Here is a 21832-nt window from a genome sequence, read left to right on the forward strand (position 1 = left end):
TCAAATATCATAACTACTACTCCTACAAAGATAAACATAATCGATTATTTTGTAGTAAATGTAACTAGCTTTAATTTGAGCGCTGGCAAACATCTGTATGTCCAATGGATTCTGAAATGAAGTTTTTCATAAATATAAGTTATTGTCCGAACAACTATAAATCAATTTATTTTAGCGAATATCATGAAAACTACTATTCCTACGAAGGTAAAGGTCATAATCTTATCTATAGTCCATTGAACTAGCTTTGATTTGAGTGCTAGTAGAAGACATCTGTACGTCACATAGTTCATGAGATATAGTTTTCTCAAAATAAATTAGCTAACTACTAATCTTTCAGAAGATTTTTAAGAAATTTTGCTCTTTAAAAAGCTATATTTCGAGAGCTATTGGGCGTAAATAGCTCTTTTAGGGCTAATATTTCAGCAAATTTACTCTTCTTTAAATAATGTTCTCTTAGATTTTCTAGTATTGTTGGTAGTTTTTAAGATATAGAGCTCCGAATGAAAAATTAATGTTTTTTTAAAGTTTTGAAACAGCAGCCATTATTTATTCCCCCCTACCTATACTTGGCAGACTCATGAATTTTGACTAGTAATTATACATAGTTTTCATTAAAGTAATCAAAAATTGAGGTGAGATAACTGCCTTTTTTTCTTCCCGACTTTTGTACTATACAGGCTTGCACGCCCTTATTCGCCGCAATTATATTTACTATTCTATAGATAGCTTTTTGTTTTGTTTTTTTAAAACAACAGGAGTTAACTTCCTTCGTTATCTGAATGCTAACCTTCAATTATATGGACGGTCATAAATTTAATATGAATGACAACCGGAGTTTTTACGCTTCACAATTGATTTCTTGTGGTTAAGTTTTTTTTTTCCTTCTAATTAAGATAACATCTATTCCTGAGCTATCCTAACCATGCATAATATTTCGGTTATCGTAAAATAGAGATAAAACACGAATAAATCTAACGATAATCTTCTAAGACAGAAACGAATAGATTAGTTTCTATCTCAGGTCTACTTTAGTTAATGATTAAATTAATTAATTAAATTAAATTAATTATATGAATTTTTATTATCTGTAATTATCAGCCTCTGATATTTCAGGCCATTCACATATTAAATCAACCGAAATACGTTGTAATAAACAATTTCGTTCCTCTACAAATCTCTCCAGGCATACTTAACATTATTTGTAATTATCAAAGTAATAAAATGAAAATATTACCTTAGTTCTATTGATGGGGTTGGTGAAGTCCCATCCTGGCGCCACGAACAGGTAACCGCACTTGGCTATTTTTCTTGAAGCCTGAAACATTTAAAAATAATAAAATCAAAAATAAATAAATGTGTATATTAAAAAAAATATATATAATGCATCATAATAATTCTGAAGAATAAAAAAATATGCAATCAAAGGATTCATTTAATTTTGTTTTGATTTATTAGAATGAATACATTATTTATTATTATGAGGTATCAATAGTGCAACATTTCTGAAAGAGACAATATCTACTTACTTTGTTATGTGAATTCATCACACAACGGATTATAATAAACATATATATTTTTTTAATTTATAATTATAAGCATATACTCGTAAACGTTATGAATTATTAAACAATAATTATTCACATTTTTAATTGACTTAATGTTATTTTGTTATTCTGTTAGGACTTTACATGAGATTTTGGTTGGCATCTAAAAACACAGGCGATTCTTTATCACCTATTTTATTTAATCTATCACTATAATACGTGATTAAAAGTGTGATGAATACCGAAAAGGGTTCAACTTTGGGCGGGATAATACCGCTGCTTGGGTATGCTGATGATTTGGTATTATCGGGTGAGGACAAGGTCCTGAAATAAATACGGATAAAAAAATATATGGTTAGAAACATATATACATTAGATATCTAATATATACATTAGAAACTAGCAATTTCGGTGATGTACATATAGGAGAAAATACGTTTGTACAGGTATATATTAAGTATTGAGATTCTACATTAACTGGAAAAAACGAAGGAAATAAAAGTAAGGTTAAAGGCGGGATATGTTTGTTATTTTTCATTTCGAAACTGCTTAGCTCGCGTCTTCTATCCAAATACTTAAAAATTAGAATTTACTAAAATATTATCCTTCCCACTGTTCTTTATGGATACGAGCGCGGCCTTTTACACCAATGAATGGACAGTGCCTTAAGGTTTTCGAAAATAAAATATTACGTAAAATATTCGGACCGAAAAAGGATGAATTAATCGGACAAGTTAGAAGGCTACACAACCTATAATACAATAGCCCAAGAGGAGAAAAAAGGCAGTTATCTCACCCCAATTTTTGATTACTTTAATGAAAACTATATATAATTAATAGTCAAAATTGATGAGTCTGCCAAGTATAGATAGGGGGGAAAAAATAGCGGCTGTTTCAAAACCTTAAAAAATACACTAATTTTTCATTCGGTACGTCCCATATAACATTTTTATGAAATGTTGCTTTTTAAAAAGCTATATCTCGAGAACTATTGAACGTAAATAACATCTTTTAGGGCTCATATTTTAGCAAATTTGCTCATCTTTAAATGACTTTCTCTTAGGTTTTCTTGTGTTGTTCCGACTTTTTAAGATATAGAGCTCGGAATAAAAAATTAGATTTTTTGATTGCTTTCAAACAGCCGCCATTTTTTATTCCCTCCACCTACACTAGGCAGACTCATCAATTTTGACTATTAATTATACATAGTTTTCATAAAAGTAATAAAAAATTGGGGTGAGATAACTGCCTTTTTTCTCCTCTTGGGTACTACTACAAGCTATTCCATCTCTTGTATGCCCGAATCTTTATAATTCTTTCTTATCATTTGTTATTTTCGTTGTCTTTAATTCTCTATACCCTTTTGTTATTCTTATTTGATTTCAGCTTCACTGTACAAGTTTTATTTTTTTTTAATTGTTAATTGACATTGTTCATTTATTTTTACGCCATTTAAGTGTTTATACCTTTAAATAGCATTACGACTATTTGAATTTTTCTCTGACCGCACCCGATCCTTCTTCCTTTTATTATTATACACAGGTAATCAGCGATCTTCCAGTAAATCATTTATCTTTATTGTATGATTAAATTTAATAAATTAAAGACAAAAAAACTAACTGGCCTTGATTAATGCAGTGACTTATTTGAAACAAGAGTGGGAGAACTCATGAAATTCTTTATTACTTGAGTTGGAGCGCCTAAGGCCAGGCGACAAACATGTTACGGGCCTGAGAAGCACTAAACTCGGCATGACACATGAAGATAAATTAATTCTATACTCCAATAAAATACGAGGGGAAAAACATTAGGGCGGTGATTAAAAAGGAGCCTTAAATTGGACAGCCAAATATAAAAGGCAATGTAGGTCAGGCTTCATTGCGCCGTATCATTTGCAGGGGGATTGCACCAACGGGCCCTACTCCAAAATATAACACAAACTGTTCTTCTACAAAAATTTAATTCTAATATATTTATATAATAATAGATACATAAAATATACAATATTAAGTGTAATTGTGATACGATCTCACCATTTTTTGTTCCCTTTATCAACCAAGTTTTTGATGCCACCGAAAATTATACTCGTCCTATCTTCTTCAGTTCAAAACCTTTTCCAAAAATACCCGTTCTAATCCCTCATACTTATACTTATATAATTATAAATAACTTTTCTCCATTTAATTTGTAAATATTTTTTTTCCTTGTAGTTCTTTGGTAGCCTGAACCAGATTTCTCCTGGCCTGTCTGTCTTGGGCTATTGCTTTCTAGTTTGTAGCATGCAGATCTTTCGCATCTTAGTTGATCCTGCCTATCTACCTGGATTTTCAACATCCCATGTGGTCTCTTGCAAATAATAGTGGCATACATGTTTGTGTAGAGACGTTCTGAGGGATTGCTTCGAGTCACATATAGACCTCCTTAACTACATCACATCATGAGGTATTGATTGACAAGTCTCAGCAAGCAGTTCATTGTTAGTTCTCCTCCATCTGTTAGGCTCAGATCGCCCTGTAATTTTACGGAGGACTCTTTCAAATCGTTTGATTCTGCTTTTTAGGTTGCTTTGATTCTACAAGTTAAAACCCAGATCCTTAGCTTCGTATTTTTAAAGATTTTTCGTGATTTCAGTATTGTTGACAAAGACAAGAAGACTGTTCGCGCGTGTATGCGCTAGTCAATCTCAGTCCATAGATTATTTATTGAAGTTGTTGTGGATCTGGAGTATTTGAAACTACCTACTTTCGGAAATGATTTGCAATCCAGGTAGACCATGTTGTTAGGATGGATTTTTCGACTTACAATCATATATTTTGTTTTACCTTAATTTAATTTCAAGCTGATCCTCTGCTTCTCTTATTAGAGTCTTCTTATGTCATTTGGTTACTTTCAAGGACCGTAATGTGGTCTGCGTAAGCTTTTTGTTTCATTCTAACCTGCACCTCCCCCATTTTTGCATGACGTTCATTGTAATTAGTGGATTTCTTGAAATTTTAAAGTCTCATTATTATTATTTTTTGTTTTTTAAACTTATTTTTTACACATAAGCTTTAGAGCTCTAACATGTAGATAACTGCGATATTATTCTGAAGAGACCTATCTTGAAAAAAATAAAAAATATTATTATTTATATATATTATGGGAAGTAAGATGCATGCCATTTAGCAAACTACATCGCAAAAAATTTAAATTAAAAAAAAATTGTGACTCGCACCTTAATACTGGGACTGAAGAAGGCGATGCATAATCCCTAAAACGTAAAAGATAATATGATTGAGTTTTCAACCTGACGGTAGAATAAAAGGATGGAAAAAAAAGGTATTTAAAGAATACTTCAGAGATGAACCTAAAACCTAACTGATTATTTCAAAAACATATTCTAGGACAGTTAGCTGCGTCAAAAGCATGATCCCGGGTTTGACAACCAAAAAAGCAACTGTAGGTACAAATAGATTCCCGAATGAAGGTTAAAGATAATTTTCATAACAAGGTATCTAACTGAGGCAATTAGTCATGAAAGCAGCAAGTCGTATGAAAACAGAATACATCTCATTGACCCAGATGGGATAATTAAAATGGCCTAGCGAGAAGAATTTGGCAACGCGTCAACGGATGAATGATAATAGAATCTTCAACCTTGAAATTAGTGTCACTGAGGCATAAATCAACCTCATTCATTGCACGAGAAAGACAGAAATGAAAAAAAAAATGTCTTATTGCAAAAATATAATTAATATATTAAATAAAATAAATTTGTTGGATTATCTTATTATATATTGTAATTCCTCTTCACTACACAATGTAGGGAAGGTTTATATGTATTCATGCACTCAATTTTTTATTTATTTGTTAAATATTACATAATGTCTTAAATTTATAGATAACAGAAATATGGATCATTGTGCCCATTTATACCATATTCACAATCATATAAATTAAATAATAACAAAATAAGAAAAATAAAAATAATAAATAAATAAAAAACAAAAATACACTTAAAGTGTTATCTATAACAATTTTCCAATTTAAAATATTTACATACAGCGCTTTGATTTGTGCTTCAAAACCGACACCTAACAAATTGGTCGGCCACGAATTCAGGGCAAACCTGTACCAGCTAAGCCAAATAGCCCAACGCTCGGGCATGCGCGAATTTGCGATTGTTCGGCAAACGTGTAGAGGCATCATTAAATATCATAATTTTATTACAACCTTAAATTGAAATAATAATAAATCTACATAGAATCCGTGTCAGAATAAAAGAACTATTACATACGTCCAAGTATTAACGGTCTTGAGATCGTCATAGGAAGTGGTAGAAGTACTCAACCCTCAGCCTTCGATTAAAACTGGTTTTACAACTGACAGCAGTTATATACCCTATCGGTTTAATCCGAAACCGTTTAGTTCTCTTTACGATACCGATAAATGCTAATATTTATTGCTGATTATATTGATGCGGAACAATAAATAGTCCATACCATACTACCCGGTAACTGAGTAATGTGACCTAAGTTTTCACGAATGAAATTGTAATTGAAATATTATATGGCTAGTAACGTTTTTCAATGAGTAAAATATTTGTTTTGCTATAAAATTAAAAAAAAAAAATCTTTATATATAATCTTATCGCTTCTTCGAGACTGGTTTTACTATTTAAATACAATAAATTGTATCCATTAAAGTCTCATATTATTCTATATTATTAGTTTAAATGTTCATCCTCGTGGACAATCTTAGAGAGAGAGAGAAATGCTCATCCATGCTGCTCTAACACATCGGGTTGGTACATCACAAAACATACTAATCAATCCGTGACCGGACATGTATAAATAACATATATAATAAAAAAGAAAGAAAACAGTTTTTTTCCCAGTTTCCTTTTACAACCAATTCCAGTCTACATACTAAATACAAATATTTAAAGTTAATCCTTTTTTTTCCCCCTTTCTTGTTTCTTCCTTTCACCATTTCTTTCCATTTCACAATTTTTACCTCATTTGATCGACAAATATACTCTCCCCAATTCACCCTCTCAGATCCTCTCCAGTGACCCGTTAAACAAATTCAACCAGATCAAACCAGAGAATAAATATTCTTAGGAATAAATTATAAATTCACACCTCAAATCGAAATTTAATTTTTTGGACGAACGCTGAGTGTGTAAAAGGAACATGGTCCGGGTACGATAAAAAACTCAAATAGTAATTAAACTATTTGTTGTAACCCAACTCTTCGTCCCACTTTGCTAGGTTTCATTAGGACTAAAAAAAAATACAAACACCTAAAAATAAATGTTTTAAATTTATTAAAATATTTTGTAGGCTTTTCTGCCGAGGTCTAATAATTTTAGTAATATTAACTTATTTCATATTTTTTTATTTAAGTTTAAAACTATTATTTACAAATGAGGGATAACAATGTAAGATAATTTGTAATTATTCTGGTCATCCTTAAAAACAATATTAACTATAAATTCGCACCTCACATCCAACTGTTAAACTTTTTTTGGAACCTACTGTGCCCAGGTCTGACAAAAATAGTCCAATTAATATTAGTTAATTTTTTCTCTTTTAATTATTCACCAAATTCTTCATGATAGTTTGTCTTCATCCATTGTTTATCATTGCTATCGCAGTAAGATTTTTAGAAAATTCGGCATTTAAACCCAGTTAGACAATTTCAATAAGGATGAAACCTATGTGATAATGAAATGAAATGAAATAGCCTTTTATTTATGCAACCATTGAAACCATACAGAATACAATATCAACATTTAAAGAAGACAGAGAGAGAAAAAAAATTATACATATAATAATTAGAGAAGTTTGTCGGGGGTGCGGTCAGCAAAGAACAACATAAATAAACAAAACCATATTTATTTATTTTATGCCGACGTTTCGACCTGAGTTTCAGGTCTTCATCAGGGGTTATGGCGTAGAAGGTAGGCCTGCAACTGTACATATAATAGTTGACAAAAGATTCTATCTTTTTTCTTAATTTCTATCTATTTTCTTTCCATCTTTCTATATCCTTTCCTGCATTGGCCTTCCCTTTCGGGAGTAATAGTCAGCACTTCCCGGAGTGTGACCAGCTCTATTGGGAGGCGAGTTAATAATAAAGACCATCACTAATAATAGTGATAATTAAGATCATTTAATTGTGCATTGACTCACCGAGTTTAATATAAATCGTTAGAGCCACTTTGGAGAAAATCTAAAAAATGTGAAAAATCAATTTTGTGTAAGGTTTTACTCCCTCATGACTTATAAGAAGAGACCTTCTTGAAGAGTTCTGCCTCTTTCCTCCTCTGTACAGGTCAAGATGGCTACTCTGTTGGTTCTAACCACTTTGTTTTGGGGATTAAGATCGCTGCCCAGGCTTCCTACAGCATATCTTTGCCACTAGATGGCATCATGAATTTCAGTTCAGAAGTGAGGGGGCGCCTTGTTTAAACATAATACATAGTTCGGTATAGATTGATTTTGATGTGCAATAGAACCCCGTTAAATATTCACACTTTTTCGAAATATATTTGAATAGTTTTTGAATAAAATAAATACGAAATTATATGAAAAATGTTCACAGCTAATTGTAATTTTTATTATGTAATTAAAGAAACATTTATAACCAAATTTAAAATGCGAAATGTGTTTTTAATTTTGAACATGATTGTACTTCACACATAATTTTATTTCATTTCTGAAATATATACATAATTTGCATTAAATGAAAGTTATGTAAAATGTTTAAATATGAGAATTGCTCAGGGAAAAGAAATATTCTGATTGCGTAATCCAAATAAATTAAATGTTAAAAAGCTTTTAAAATTGTGTAATTTAAAAGGTACATATGCTTAACATCCACTTACACATGTATAATATACCTACCGAACTAAATATTCATATTTTTTTGTACAAAACTTTAATATTTTAAATTTATATCAAGAATCTGTATTTCTGAGTCTTAAAATAAAAGAGATTCTCTTGTACTCGGGAAATCTTTGTACCATGGAATTGTGCTTAAACTCTAGACTAATACCTTTTTTTCCTCAAGAAATATTGCATCTATAAAGAATAATATTTAATCATTAGGTGCTACTGAAGTTTAATAAATGAACTGTTCAGAAGTTAAGAGTGATATAATAGAATCAGAGGGCTTTAAAAATATAAAATTTGTTCTAAAATCCTTTTTTCAGAAGCGATGAGATCTATAGGTTGGTTAATGAATTAGTTCATTTTTGTAATCAGTTGAATAATTAAGACGAAGACCTTTTTCTAGAACGATACATATCCTACTTAACTAATTTATGAATACATACAAGACAATTATATTATATTATTATCTCATTAATACATTATCGTAATTTTATATCATAAATAATAACTAAATTATGTACATTCCAAAAACTTTTTTCGACCCAAGACTCCCATTGGAGTGTCCTATACTGCCGAACCATGGTTGGGGTCAAGTTTTCCATTTTATGGCACCACTACCCAACGAAAAAAGTCAACGCTCCAGGCTGGTTCTAACCGTGGCTGCCAGCAGATCTCAGATTGGTAAGTCTGCGCCTAACCACCTGCGCTACGGACGGCGCATTATTCCAATAAATTACATTAGGTGTTACTTTTTGTATATTTTAAAGTATATTTTAAGTATTAATTAGTTAGTTAAAAACTAAGTTATTCCTTATTCGATCTATGTTTTGTAAAAAACAAAATCTCAGAGGCTTCTTAAAGTATTATACCTTATGACGTTAATAAGATTACTGTTAGGAATGGTGATGATATAAAAGCTTATGTTAAATATATCTTTATTTCTTTTTCTTTTTTTTTTTTTTTAAATTCGTGTCTCGAAATGATAAGATAACCTTATCAGTTTGAATAGACTCAGCCAAGGTGTAACAAGAATCTGGACAAAGGTGAATCATTTACCCGAGGTCGTTGAAGAATAAAACTCCCTGCTATTTTCTATTACTTTTAAATGCATAGACTATGTAAAAAATATGGAAATAAATTAATGAAAATAGATGATAGGTGATGTTTGGTGTTTTTAAAACACAAGGGAAAAAATATTTTTAAAAAAAACTAAGGAGGGGTACCCCTTTTTTGTCTAACGGCTGCGGCTGTTCATTTAATTCAACAACTCGTAGCTCCAATTTTATAATGGTAATTTACATGTATTCTGTAATTCAGAATGTATCATTTTTTTCAAGCAGGGGAAAAATAAATTTAAATAAATAAAAAATAAATTGATATATAATAATCATAATAATAATAAATAAAATATATAAATTTGATGCAGATACTATTTTTTATTTGTTCTTTTATTAGCAAAATGCGTTCTTCAACAGTTAAACTCAATTTTAGACTTAGGTGCCCGTCGTGTTCCGAATCATCCCTGATGAAGGCTAGATATTATGTCCGAAACGATGGAACTAATAAAAAAGTCTTTTAACTTATTTGCATTATTCTCTGACCGCACCTCCAACCATCTTCTTCTCAAATAAACTCAACTTTATATGACCCATTTTTATCATTCCTCCTTATATTTAATATAAGATATTACACAGGTGATCACTAAAAAAATAGTTTATATAATGGAGAGATTAAACAATAAAGTTGATTATTGCAGGATTTTAATTTTTTTGTATGTATTTTACACATTTTGGGTTTTTACAAATAAAAATCCTGCCTCTCTGGTCACAACTATGTCGTGAGCAAAGAAAGCAATCCATAACTGAGGTATACGATTTCCTCGTCGTTATATTTATACTTTTTTCGCCTCCGATCCAGTGCCCCCAATATCGGGGGAATAGAAATCCGTTTATCATGGAGGCATTGGTCATTCATCATCAAACCATGATGCTTCCATTATATCTGATACACTTTCACTGCAAATTTCGTGAGTGTTACCGATAGCCTAACACACTTTCTCGAAGAGCGATCCCCAGTGTCAATGCCGGCAATGATATTAGAAACATGAAATTTATTCCGACACACCCGCTCACTAATCGTGACAAAAATCCGCCTACTTTCGTCCGAGGGCGGATTGAAGGCAAGAAGTTGAGGACCGTGACCAGGTGTCCGCGTCAGGATCACGGCATATTTCTTATTAACTTTTTTTTTTCTTTTGTTTTGCTCGGCAATCTCTTGCCGATCATGGCGAGACAGTCAACCACAAAAGGAAATCCCATTATAATATCGATATGGAAACCTTCCAGCTATCTAATTCTCGATTTATTCTCACACCTAATACGGACAGAAATGTCATTTAAATAACGATGAAAGACTTCTCTCTGTCGATAAAGATTATATATATTTTTTTTAATATGGACCCAAAATTGAAATAAAATAAATATTATGCCCACCATTATATTCACCATTCTACTGATTTAGTATCATATTTTGTTTTTGTTGAAGCGGAATCAACAATTCTCAGTCCCTTGTTGTACACCTCCACACTCTATTCATCTTTACAGCCCTGATGAAGCCCTCACTGTGGGTTAAAACGTGACCACAGAATTATTATATCAGTAATTTTTCACTTAACAACTGTTAAAAGTTAATAAAACAAATACTTTAGTACTTTAGTACATCGTAGCTACAAAAACTACAAGTTATGGTTCAAGACATATAAGTAAAATAAATATAACAAGATAATCCTAACTAAAATCATTAGTATAAAACGATCAGAATAATTAAGATAAAATATTCTTAGGACCTTATTAAAACCAAAATAAAAAAAAATAAAATAAAAACTATTAAAAAATAAAGTTTGTTTATTAATTTTATTGGCAAATAATTCTGTATTATACATTGCAGATATTTTGGTAATGTTTCGGATATTTTAACTTTGGCCATTTTCAAACATTTTTCATTACTTTTTCACTGCGGTCATCTAATTAAAATTCTTTTGTATTAGAAGCACGACTCTATGGACGTATTAGTTGACATTTTTTCTTAAAGCTTTTAATTTATAATATTGCAGCGAGAGGAACAAAGAGTACAAAAACTACAATCCGCTAGAGCGCAGCACCTCGAGCCTCACCGAAAGTTTCAAATTTATATATTACTGTATTTTATAAAAATATATCGTTATTTTTACATATACTCTATGGAAGTATTAGTTGACATTTTTTCTTGAAGCTTTTAATTTATAATATTGCACCGAGAGGAACAAAGAGTTCAACTACAATCCACTACAGCGCAGCACCTCCAGCAAAAGTTTAAAAATTTATATATTACTGTATTTTATAAAAACATATTGTTATTTTTACATATACTCTATGGAAGTATTATTAAAGAATTTTACTAAGATTCAGTCATCCAGTGAAGAATTAAGGAAATACTTTTTGAAATGGCCAAAGTTAAAAAAGTGAGAAATATAACCAAAATACCTACAATATTAGTGTATATTATACACAATTGTGAACAAATAAAATTAATAACCAAAGTTAACTCTTATATAGTTTTTTACCGGGTTGGTGTAATGAGGACCTACAAATATTTTTCCTCAATCATTTTGATAGTAAATTATAACTTTTTTTTTTTAATAATTTATTTATTGTTATTTACAACTATATAAAAATGTATAAAAGTAAATTTGCTGTAGGTCGCATAGTGACATGGAGTGGAGAATCTACCCATTGATAAAACTCCAATAACATTTCTAGAGGAGAAGATCTCGAGGCCATCTTCTCATTCTAGGAGGATTATTAGGTAATGAAGGAGAAGCCAGGCTAGAAACAAGTGGATTTGGGTGGTTGAGAAGTTTATCATGGAAGGAATGGTATCTAGTTCTGGTCAAATCGGCAACATATGGGACATTGAGGTCCTGATGGATGACTTGATTTGTGACAAAGTAAGGAGCATTACGGATTTTACGAAGGATAAATTATAACTTCAAAATGGATTTCACTAAAAAAAAAAAATAATAATAAAGTTGTTCGTAATATTAAATAAAATCATGAAATTGCTAAGAATAAAAAAACTTGGAACTCACGACAATAATTTTCAAAGATAAACGAGTATATACGAATTAATTAATTCATTTTTTGTTTTTGATTTTAAAGGTTTTTAGATTAAAAATAAAAAAGAAATTAGATAATAACGGTGGAACTTACAAGGATATCTCTAAAAGTAAAAGCATTGACAGATATGCCAATTTATTACCACATTCACAAACAACTTCCAAAGCCGCCGCTCTCTGAAATTTACTCCAGAACAGGTTTCGACAGAAATGTCACTTCGGAAAACGGACCAAATACAGCCGGTTATGCAACAGGTGGTGAAAACGATCCGATCTGAAGGGATGTGTAATATGCAATAACGTATAAATTAATATGATTCTAATTAAGATCAGTAAAAATAATGAGAGTAAGAGAAATTTGTTTTTCATTTCGTTTAACTTATTTCCTCGTGTTATATAAAAATTTTAAGAAAAATGTAATCCGACCGGAACAGAAACATTGCAGTTTTTGTAAAGCCGAGGAAATGGTTTAAGCCGAGAATTAAACCACCGTTGCCAGTGCTCCTCCAGACCACATAGCGGTTTCCGACAATGAAGGATAACAACACGAGAAATTAGAAAGGAAGGTCTTCCACGCCGATCAAATAACTTATATTTCCTTTTATTTTTAACAAAAATATTTAAAAGGCTTCGATTCATTTTAAATTTGCTAATATGGCTAATTAATGAATTGGAGTTGGCGGTTGTGTCCTTAGACATAGATACTATCAATGGTGTTTCTATCGATAGTTAGAATATCGATGGCATTGCTGACATGAGTTTTCCCAAACGTTTTTTGATGCATAAAAAACAATATCAGGTTAATTAATTATTAATGAAGATGGTCGGGTGGGGGAGGTGCGATCAGCAAAAAAAAATATAAATAAACAAAAAATTATTTATTCATGCCGACGTTTCGACCTTCGTTCGAGTTTCAGGTCTTCATTAGGGTGGTTAGCAGGGGGTCCTGGTCAATAATAATTACTTATAATTATTATTACTCATCAGTTTTAGGTAGGACCCCCTGCTAGGAGTGTCATAAACTACTATATTGTAAGATAAACTAGCTTTAATATGAGTGTTGGAAACATCAGCACCTCGAATGGTTCCTCAAAGATTGATTTCCCAAAACAAATTCCCTAACTAATGATTTTCAGTGCATGTTTTATGAAATGTTGCTTTTTAAAAAGTTATATTTCAGAAACTATTCAACGTAAATAGTTATATTAGGGCTTATATTTTAGAACATTTAATCTACTTTAGATAATGTTCCATTAAGTTTTCTAATGTTGTCGATAATTTTAAATAAATGGGGTTTCCAATAAAAAATTAACTTTCTAATAACTTAACGAACTACAAGTCAAAATTGATGAGTCTACCAAGTAAGGTAGGTTGAATAAAAAATGGCGACTGTTTCAAAACAAGGTATTTGGAAAATATCATAAAAACTGCTACTCTTACGAAGATAAACGTCATAAACTACTTTATAGTACATTAAACTAGCTTTAATTTAAGTGCTAATAAACATCTGTAGGTCGAATGGTTCCTGAGATATATATGTTCTTAAATCAATATTTTTGTCCGAACAACAAGAAATCAACATTTTGTGAATTTATTTTGTCAAATATCATAAAAAATACTACTACGAAGATAGATGTCATAAACTACTTGATAGTAAATTTAAGGAAAAATGTGAATAAAAGTAAGTTAGTACAATCTAATGTATTCATTTAATATTAATTTACTATAATCAAGTCGCCGAAAAAAATGCATCAAAAGGCACGGAAACTAAATACCTACGTTGTAAAAGCCATTACTAAACTCATACAATAATCTTTGCAATAACAAAAAACCAATTAATCCAAAATGGCCTTGATTTGCTCAGAGGCAGGGTGGGATACAGCCTTCATTACGTCCTTCCATAAAAAACAGTAAACCCACACAAATCTATTAATCCTGGCTTCCTCAAAGAACCTTTATTGTCTTTATAATTCCCTGAGAGCAGTATGGCCATATGAGACTCATCAACTGAAGAATTGTGCAGGTAATAAGTATTTCAATTAATAGGAATAAATAAATAAACAAAATAACAGAAAATAAATCTTTTTTTACATTCTCTAACCTATCTATGGAACATATAGGTAAATAATAGTATTGCGTGAGTGAAAAATATAAAATTAGAGTTTTCGAAGGAAATACAAAATAAGGTCCCTAAATAATACAAAATAAAGGATTTCCACAAAACTGTCAGTGTGTCTGTGAGCATCCTACCTCAAAAATAAAAATTTTTACTAAACTGAAATTACATTATTTCAGTACAAGAGTCCGCTAAAAAGTAATTCAGTCATTTCACCCCAATTTTTCATTACTTTAATTAAAACTGTGCATAATTACTAGTCAAAATTGATATGCCTACAAAAATGGCTAAGGGGAATAAAAAATGACGCCTATTTGAAATCGCAAAAAAACAATTAATTTTCATTTGGAGCTCAATATCTTTGAAACTACCAATAACACTAGAAAATCTAAAAGAACATCATTGAATGTAGAGCAAATTTACTAAAATATTAGCCCTAAAAGAGCTATTTACGTTCAATAGTTCTCGAGATTTAGCTTTTTAAAAAGCAACATTTCATAAAAATGTTGTACAGAACGTTCTAAAACATCAGTAGTTGTGAACTTATTTTGAAAATTTTATATCTCAAAAACCATTTGACGTACAGATGTCTATTAGCACTTAAATTAAAGCTAGTTTAACGGACTATAAAGTAGTCTATGACTTTTATCTTTGTAGGAATAGTAGTTTTCATGATATCTGCTAAAATAAATTGATTTCTTGTTGTTCAGACAAATTTTTTAGTTTCCCTAATTTATACTCATATGCGAATATCATAAAAACTACTACACCAAAGAGAATACGTGTCATAAACTACTTTATAGTAAATTAAATTTACTTTATTTTGACTGCTGGCAGACATATGTATTTTCATTATTTTAATTAAAACTGCGTAGAATTACTAGTTAAAATTGATATGCCTTCCAACTATAGTAAGGGGGAATAAAAAATGGCGCCGAATTTAAAATCGTAAAAAAAAAAAATAATTTTTCGGAATTTCGTATCTTTAAAACTAACAACAATACTAGAAAGCCTAAGAGAACATCAGTTAGAGTAAATTTCCTAAAATATGAGCCCTAATAGAACTATATTTATATTGAATAGTTCCTGAGATACAGATTTTTAAAAAGTAACATTTCAAAATAAAATAGTCGTTAGTGAATTTATTTTGGGAAAACTATATTTTAGGAATCAATAAACTTACATATATCTACTACCACTCAAATTAAAGCTAGTTTAATGTATAATAAAGCATATATTATGACACTTATTGTCACAGGAATAGTAGTTTTCATGATATTTGCTATTTGCAGTTCAGAAAACATTTCATATACAAATTCACGAAAACATTCATAAAAAATACTACTTCAACAAATATAAACCACATTAACTACAATGAGTACTAACTCTAAAACCCAATTTTGATGCAAAAAAACTTTAGCAAGTTAATACATCGGAAAGTTCGCGGATTAAAAGCGATTCTCGAGTTTTAAATTATTTATATCGTGAAAAAAAGAATTAATAGATTGTTATCAGAGTGATAGTCAATATATTTATAATTATTTTCCCAATACAGAACCTTATAATGTTTAATCACAATAGCCACGTCGTTAAATTAATTATTTATTTTATTTAATTATAAAATACTTAACTGTACATGTTAGATCTATTATTACGTTGTATTGTTTATTACAGTCAGGTACATGTTTTACTCAGTAAAAAAATAAAAGCAACTACTGACATATAATTAAAACCGGATAACAACTAATTTCATAGTAATGGGAAATCAAGAAATAACTAGACTATGAATGCATAGCTGTTTATATTAAAATCATATTCTCTTCATTCAGTAGAACTATGGAATTAGTAGGCTTTAATGAGTAGCTTCATTAAGGCATAACAGTTCCTGAGCTTCCACCATCTTGCCTTCCAACGAGATGCAAATCACAGGGGTAGCAGGACGAGTAACTATTTTGGATTAACGGCTTCTTTCTTCATCACTAGCAATAGAAGATCTTCTCAGCGATGATTTCGCATTCCTATGAGAATTTTGTTTTATATTATTTTTTTTTGGTTTAGAAAAGCTTTGATTTTAGTCATTCCTACTGTATTTTTATTTTGTCTGTTTCTATTTAGTATTGTTAATTGTATCTTATATATTTATTAGGTTAGAATAACATGAATTTAAATTTCGATCATCCTATTTTTAATTGATTTTAGGCACAAAGTTTAAATTCGTACTACCCTAACCTAAATAAATACATAATACATAATTAACAACACTAAATAGAAACAGACAAAATACAAAATAGAAATAACAGACGGACTACCTGCTAGAAAAAACAACGGTCACGTGTTGGAAAAACCAAAGCAAACCTACCTCCATTTAAAAACCTAATCAGTTTTGGCACAAACCTGAAGTTAGTTAGATCACAATGTAGTAAGACAATTGTAAATAAAGGTTTGCACTGGAAATTTGATTTTCTATTTTTTTTTTTGGTTTAGAAAAGCCTTCATTTAAGTCATCACAAATCATTTAAGAAAATTTAAAATTATTGATAATTTAAATCTTAAAGTGCAAGAAGAACGAGTTATCCATCAAAATTATTTACTAACTTACTCAAGTCTCCAAGTTTTGTTTAAATTGGTGGGATCGTGATATGGTTATAGATATTTTTATAATTTACTTAAAAAGCCGAATATTTTGTTTAAAAAAAATTTCTATTCCTATGAAAATTCGTAATTTAAGGTTTCCTGCGGTGGAAACGAATATTAACTTCCAAGAATACAACAGTTAAAAAAGAGATAGAGAAGTGTACATAAATCGGGAGAGATCGGAATTTTCCGATACAAACTAGGAGTCTATCATAATTTTTGCTGTATAACTAAAACAATAAGGTCGGGATATTAATTTCAAATAAAAGAAAAAAAAGGATTATTTGAAAATTCAGGATTTAAATACATGCATAAATAAATCAAAAATAAAGAGTCACAGCAGCAGAGCAATTTTAAAAAAAAGTTACAAAAACTAATACATAAATTTAAAAATCAAATAAATAAGTTAAAACACAAATGAATAAATTAAAAACCTAAACATATAAAAAATAAATAAAATAAACACCTATTTTTTACCATATATGGTCTACAATGTCTAATTTGAATAATAAAATATTTATATAACAACTTTAATCACTATGTTGAAATGGTAGGTACTTTTACAACTGTATAAATGAGATATAGTCATTCTACTTGTATATATACACCCTGAATGTATAGATATCCTTGTACCTATATATACTATACTCTAAGCTTTGAATTCAAAGCTTAGAGTATAGTATAGAAGGCGGAGGTATAGTAAAACAAAACCCTGTTTAATAAGTATCGACCCGTGAGTCACCGCTTCCTGTACAAGGGGTTAATGCGAGGGGATTACACCTTCTGCCTCCAAACCATTCTCCTCAATGCATATATTAACATATTTAGAAATTAAATATATTGAACTCTGATAGTGTATTACATTTTAAAAACATGAAAATGTAATTAATATTGGTATATAGATTCTAATTGATACTGACCATACGTGGTAAAGGTGCTAAGTAGTATCTCCATGAACGACATGGAATCTTACCTATCATTTGCATTGCAATAGCCTACCATTAATTAATACAACAAGCCTATGCTTCTTGTTTACAACGTTGCACTATCAGATAGTTAAATATACAATTATTAATACTAAAAATAAAAAAAGTCATGTGGCATATTAATATTAAAATGTATATAAGAGGGAATACATATTTTATTTTAAAAACATCTATTTAATTTAGCAGTCAAACATATAATTAGGAGCAGCATCAGACTTTATTTTCAGTTATCTATAAATGAAATACATAGTAAGGTGAATTATTGAGATTCTGCTAAACTTAGAATTTGAATTTTCGACGCAAATACTTGTTTTGAGGTCCATTGAGTCCAAATAACAAAGTTTCGCAAAATGGTCTACTGTTTGTGTGTGAGTGAGCATCCTAGTTCAAAAACGATAAGTCGTACAAAACTGAAATAAAATAATTTTTTTACATAAATTAAATATTAAATATCAGATATCCTCATCGCAATAGTCTGATAGCGCTTATATGATGAATGTTTTAAAAATCACTATCTAATGTATCTATAATTTTGTTCATGTAAAATTATTAAAACTCACACATTTTTACAAATAATGATAAATATAAACTATGAAAGGGTTTGGTAATTAGCCTAAAGACATAGTAAGAAAAAAATTTTATAGATGAAAAAAAAATTTCAAAAAACTCCAAAACGTATTATATACCTTGGAAAGATTTTAGAAAAAAGTAATACGTAACATATGAAGTCGAAGAAAGAAATAAGGAATGACGAGAAACGCATCAATAAATGGTCTGTTGTAACATAATTTTGACTAAACAGGCGCATGCGCAGTTTTTCCGTTTCGATGGTTTAATAAACGTATTCGTCACCATCCTGATTAAATAGTTTTTTTTTTTTTTAATTTTGCTTAACCTATATATGACCCTTTCATTTTTTTTATTTAAAAAAAAAACAAAAAAACTTCAGTTAACTAGATAAATCCATAAAATTATTCTTAGTATTATTCTACAACAATTTAAAATTCAATGAATGATTAAAAGTAGAATGTAAATTTTAGTAAACTTATACATTTCTGCTATACTTTTTCAAAAGAAAAATGTTATGATTTATGTGATGATGGTGAAACAATCTTAAAAGGATTTTTTTAATGACTTTTGCAACTGGATTTAGTCAAATAATACACTTTCTAAGTCTCATTTGGAAAATTAGAACGGACAAGAATTAGTAAAGTGAATAACATAGAAATGTCTGTTCTGAAATAGGCGAAGATTAAGTATAGTGGCAAGCCAAAGTTATGTTGTATGATTTTTTTTTTTTAATATATAACATCTTTTAATATTCAGGTAGAGAAAAAAATATGGAGAGTATAATCATTACTGAGAAAATGAATTGTCCAACTTCGTTTCTTAATGGTTAACAAGACAAAGATATAAAAATTAACAGTATTTGCACCTTCATACCCGTTCCCGGTCTTCATGCTTAGATACAACAGCCCATCAAACTGCAGCTTTTGATAAATCCTTCCTAATCAGATTATAATCCCTATGTAATTGCATTCCTTCTTTCCTCCATCTTCAAATCCTGCTTATTTCATTCTGTTCCTATAGAGTAAAAATAGATTTTCCTCATTTACATTCAGACTTGGTTTCAGAAGCGGTTGAGAGAGAAATGCCAGGATCTTCCCGAGTCCTGCTCTTTCCTCTATAAATGGGGGGGGGAGAGATAGATTCGGACATCTCCAGACTGAATGTAAATATCGTAAATAGGAATGATTGTGTTTAAGATATTATTTTAATATAAGTTTACATTTATTTTTATTTATTTGTAATTTTATGTGAATGATCTCTATTCATATTACCATTGTCTCAGAATAAAAAAAATAAAGAAGTGACTTTATTATGATTTGTTATTTTTTTAATATGAACTAATCATTTTTATCTATTATTTGTAACTACGAAGCTCATGGAATATAAAAATATTCCATGAGCTTTGTAGTTACAAATAATAGATAAAAATGATTAGTTCATATTAAAAAAATAACAGTCACTTCTTTATTTTTCTTTTTTTATTATTAACACTTATTCTTATTTTATTATCAACACATCCCTTAATACAAAAGTATTAGTATTATTATTATAAAGGGATGTGTTCAGTAATATATAGAAAATTTATAAGAATTAAAAAGCAAAGTTATTTCCCCAATTTTAATTAATAAACAAGTTGTTCTAAGTTTCCACTAAAACGCCATTTAAATTTCATGAAAATTTCAGTTGTACATTCCAGGACTAACTCATACACTCAAACTTACAAGGTAGAGGAGGTTATGTGTATGATCGTCGCCATTTTGAAAACCTTTCATAACCTGTTCTATCTTGTAAGTTTGAGCCTATGAGATTGTACAAGAAAGCGCAAATGAAATTTTTGTTCCTCAATAAGGCGTATTAGACGAATACCAAGATATTAGACGAAACGTTGAACGTTTTGTTTATCAATTAAAATTAGTGAAATGATGTAATATTCTTATATGAGATCAATAAATGATGTCAATGAATAAACAATATGCTAGCTTTATTTTTTGAGGAAGAGCTGGAGGAAATGGACTACGAAATGCACTTTGCATCAAAGCAAGCAGGCTGATTGGTTGAGTAATGCCAGAATGCACTAAAATTACGTAAGATACAATACCTTGCATAACACCTAAGTGGTAAAGGATGGTCAAACTGCATTTATATTATCGCTTCAACTGAACATAAAATCGCATAAACCTAATGGTGTTCCATTCTTACATAAACAGTTCATTAAGTACTTTTCCCAACATGTCGAATATCAAGATATCTCATAACGATAACATAATTTAAAGCCTTAATTTAGTGTTAGTTTATTACTGAGGCCAATCTTCACAAAACCGACTCAATCTCCATTTTTCGCAAAATATTTTTATTCTATTTTTATAAGTTCACATTGCCATATTGACTAAAAGCGTGTCAATGCAATATTAAAAAAATAATTTGAACTTGTAGGTTCGCCTAGATAAAATATACATATAAAAGTACAACAGATACTTTTTAATGTGACCATATTCCATACATAGGTAAATAAAAGTGACCATATATAGTATTAAAATTAAATTAGGATTATTACAAATAAGTAACGAAAAATCTGAAGGTCCAGTATTATAGATCTTATCACATTATTAGGGATGAGAAAAAAAAAAAACTGGAATTTGGAGAAAAAAATCCTTAGTACAACTGGCTTTCGAAAGAGATATTCAAAACACTATTATTCTGATAATACTGAGATAAATTAATAATGTTAATAGATCAAAAAGTAACTACGATTCTACGAAGGATTTTGGATTATTATCAATAATTAATAACGATTAAAAATTTTGTCAGAGATTGGTTCAGAAATCGCAAACAAATGAAGTTTATTTAAAACTGTGTCTTATCTTATCAACTTTACAAATGAACTATATAAAAGTTTTGTAAGAATTATTAGTCTGGCTACAGTGCTTCTAGGAACTATCTTCCACAAA

The 21832-nt window shown here is 29.8% G+C and overlaps 1 protein-coding gene across 2 annotated transcripts in view; it reads right to left on the bottom strand.

Moving 5' to 3' along the window:
• LOC136795698 (protein outspread-like) overlaps window positions 1-21832 on the bottom strand; it is a 263524-nt gene that overhangs the window by 68734 nt on the left and 172958 nt on the right. For both annotated transcript variants that reach the window (XR_010843341.1, XM_067047174.1), the window contains exon 2: window positions 1238-1318. Coding sequence is in view for 1 of the 2 variants with exons in the window: in XM_067047174.1 (XP_066903275.1) it covers window positions 1238-1318 (81 nt within the window). In the remaining variant the exon portion in view is untranslated. The remainder of the gene's footprint in view (window positions 1-1237; window positions 1319-21832) is intronic.

Source organism: Halyomorpha halys, unplaced genomic scaffold (assembly GCF_000696795.3).
Source record: "Halyomorpha halys isolate HHAL.00 unplaced genomic scaffold, Hhal_1.1 Scaffold440.1, whole genome shotgun sequence".
Lineage (NCBI taxonomy): Eukaryota > Metazoa > Arthropoda > Insecta > Hemiptera > Pentatomidae > Halyomorpha > Halyomorpha halys.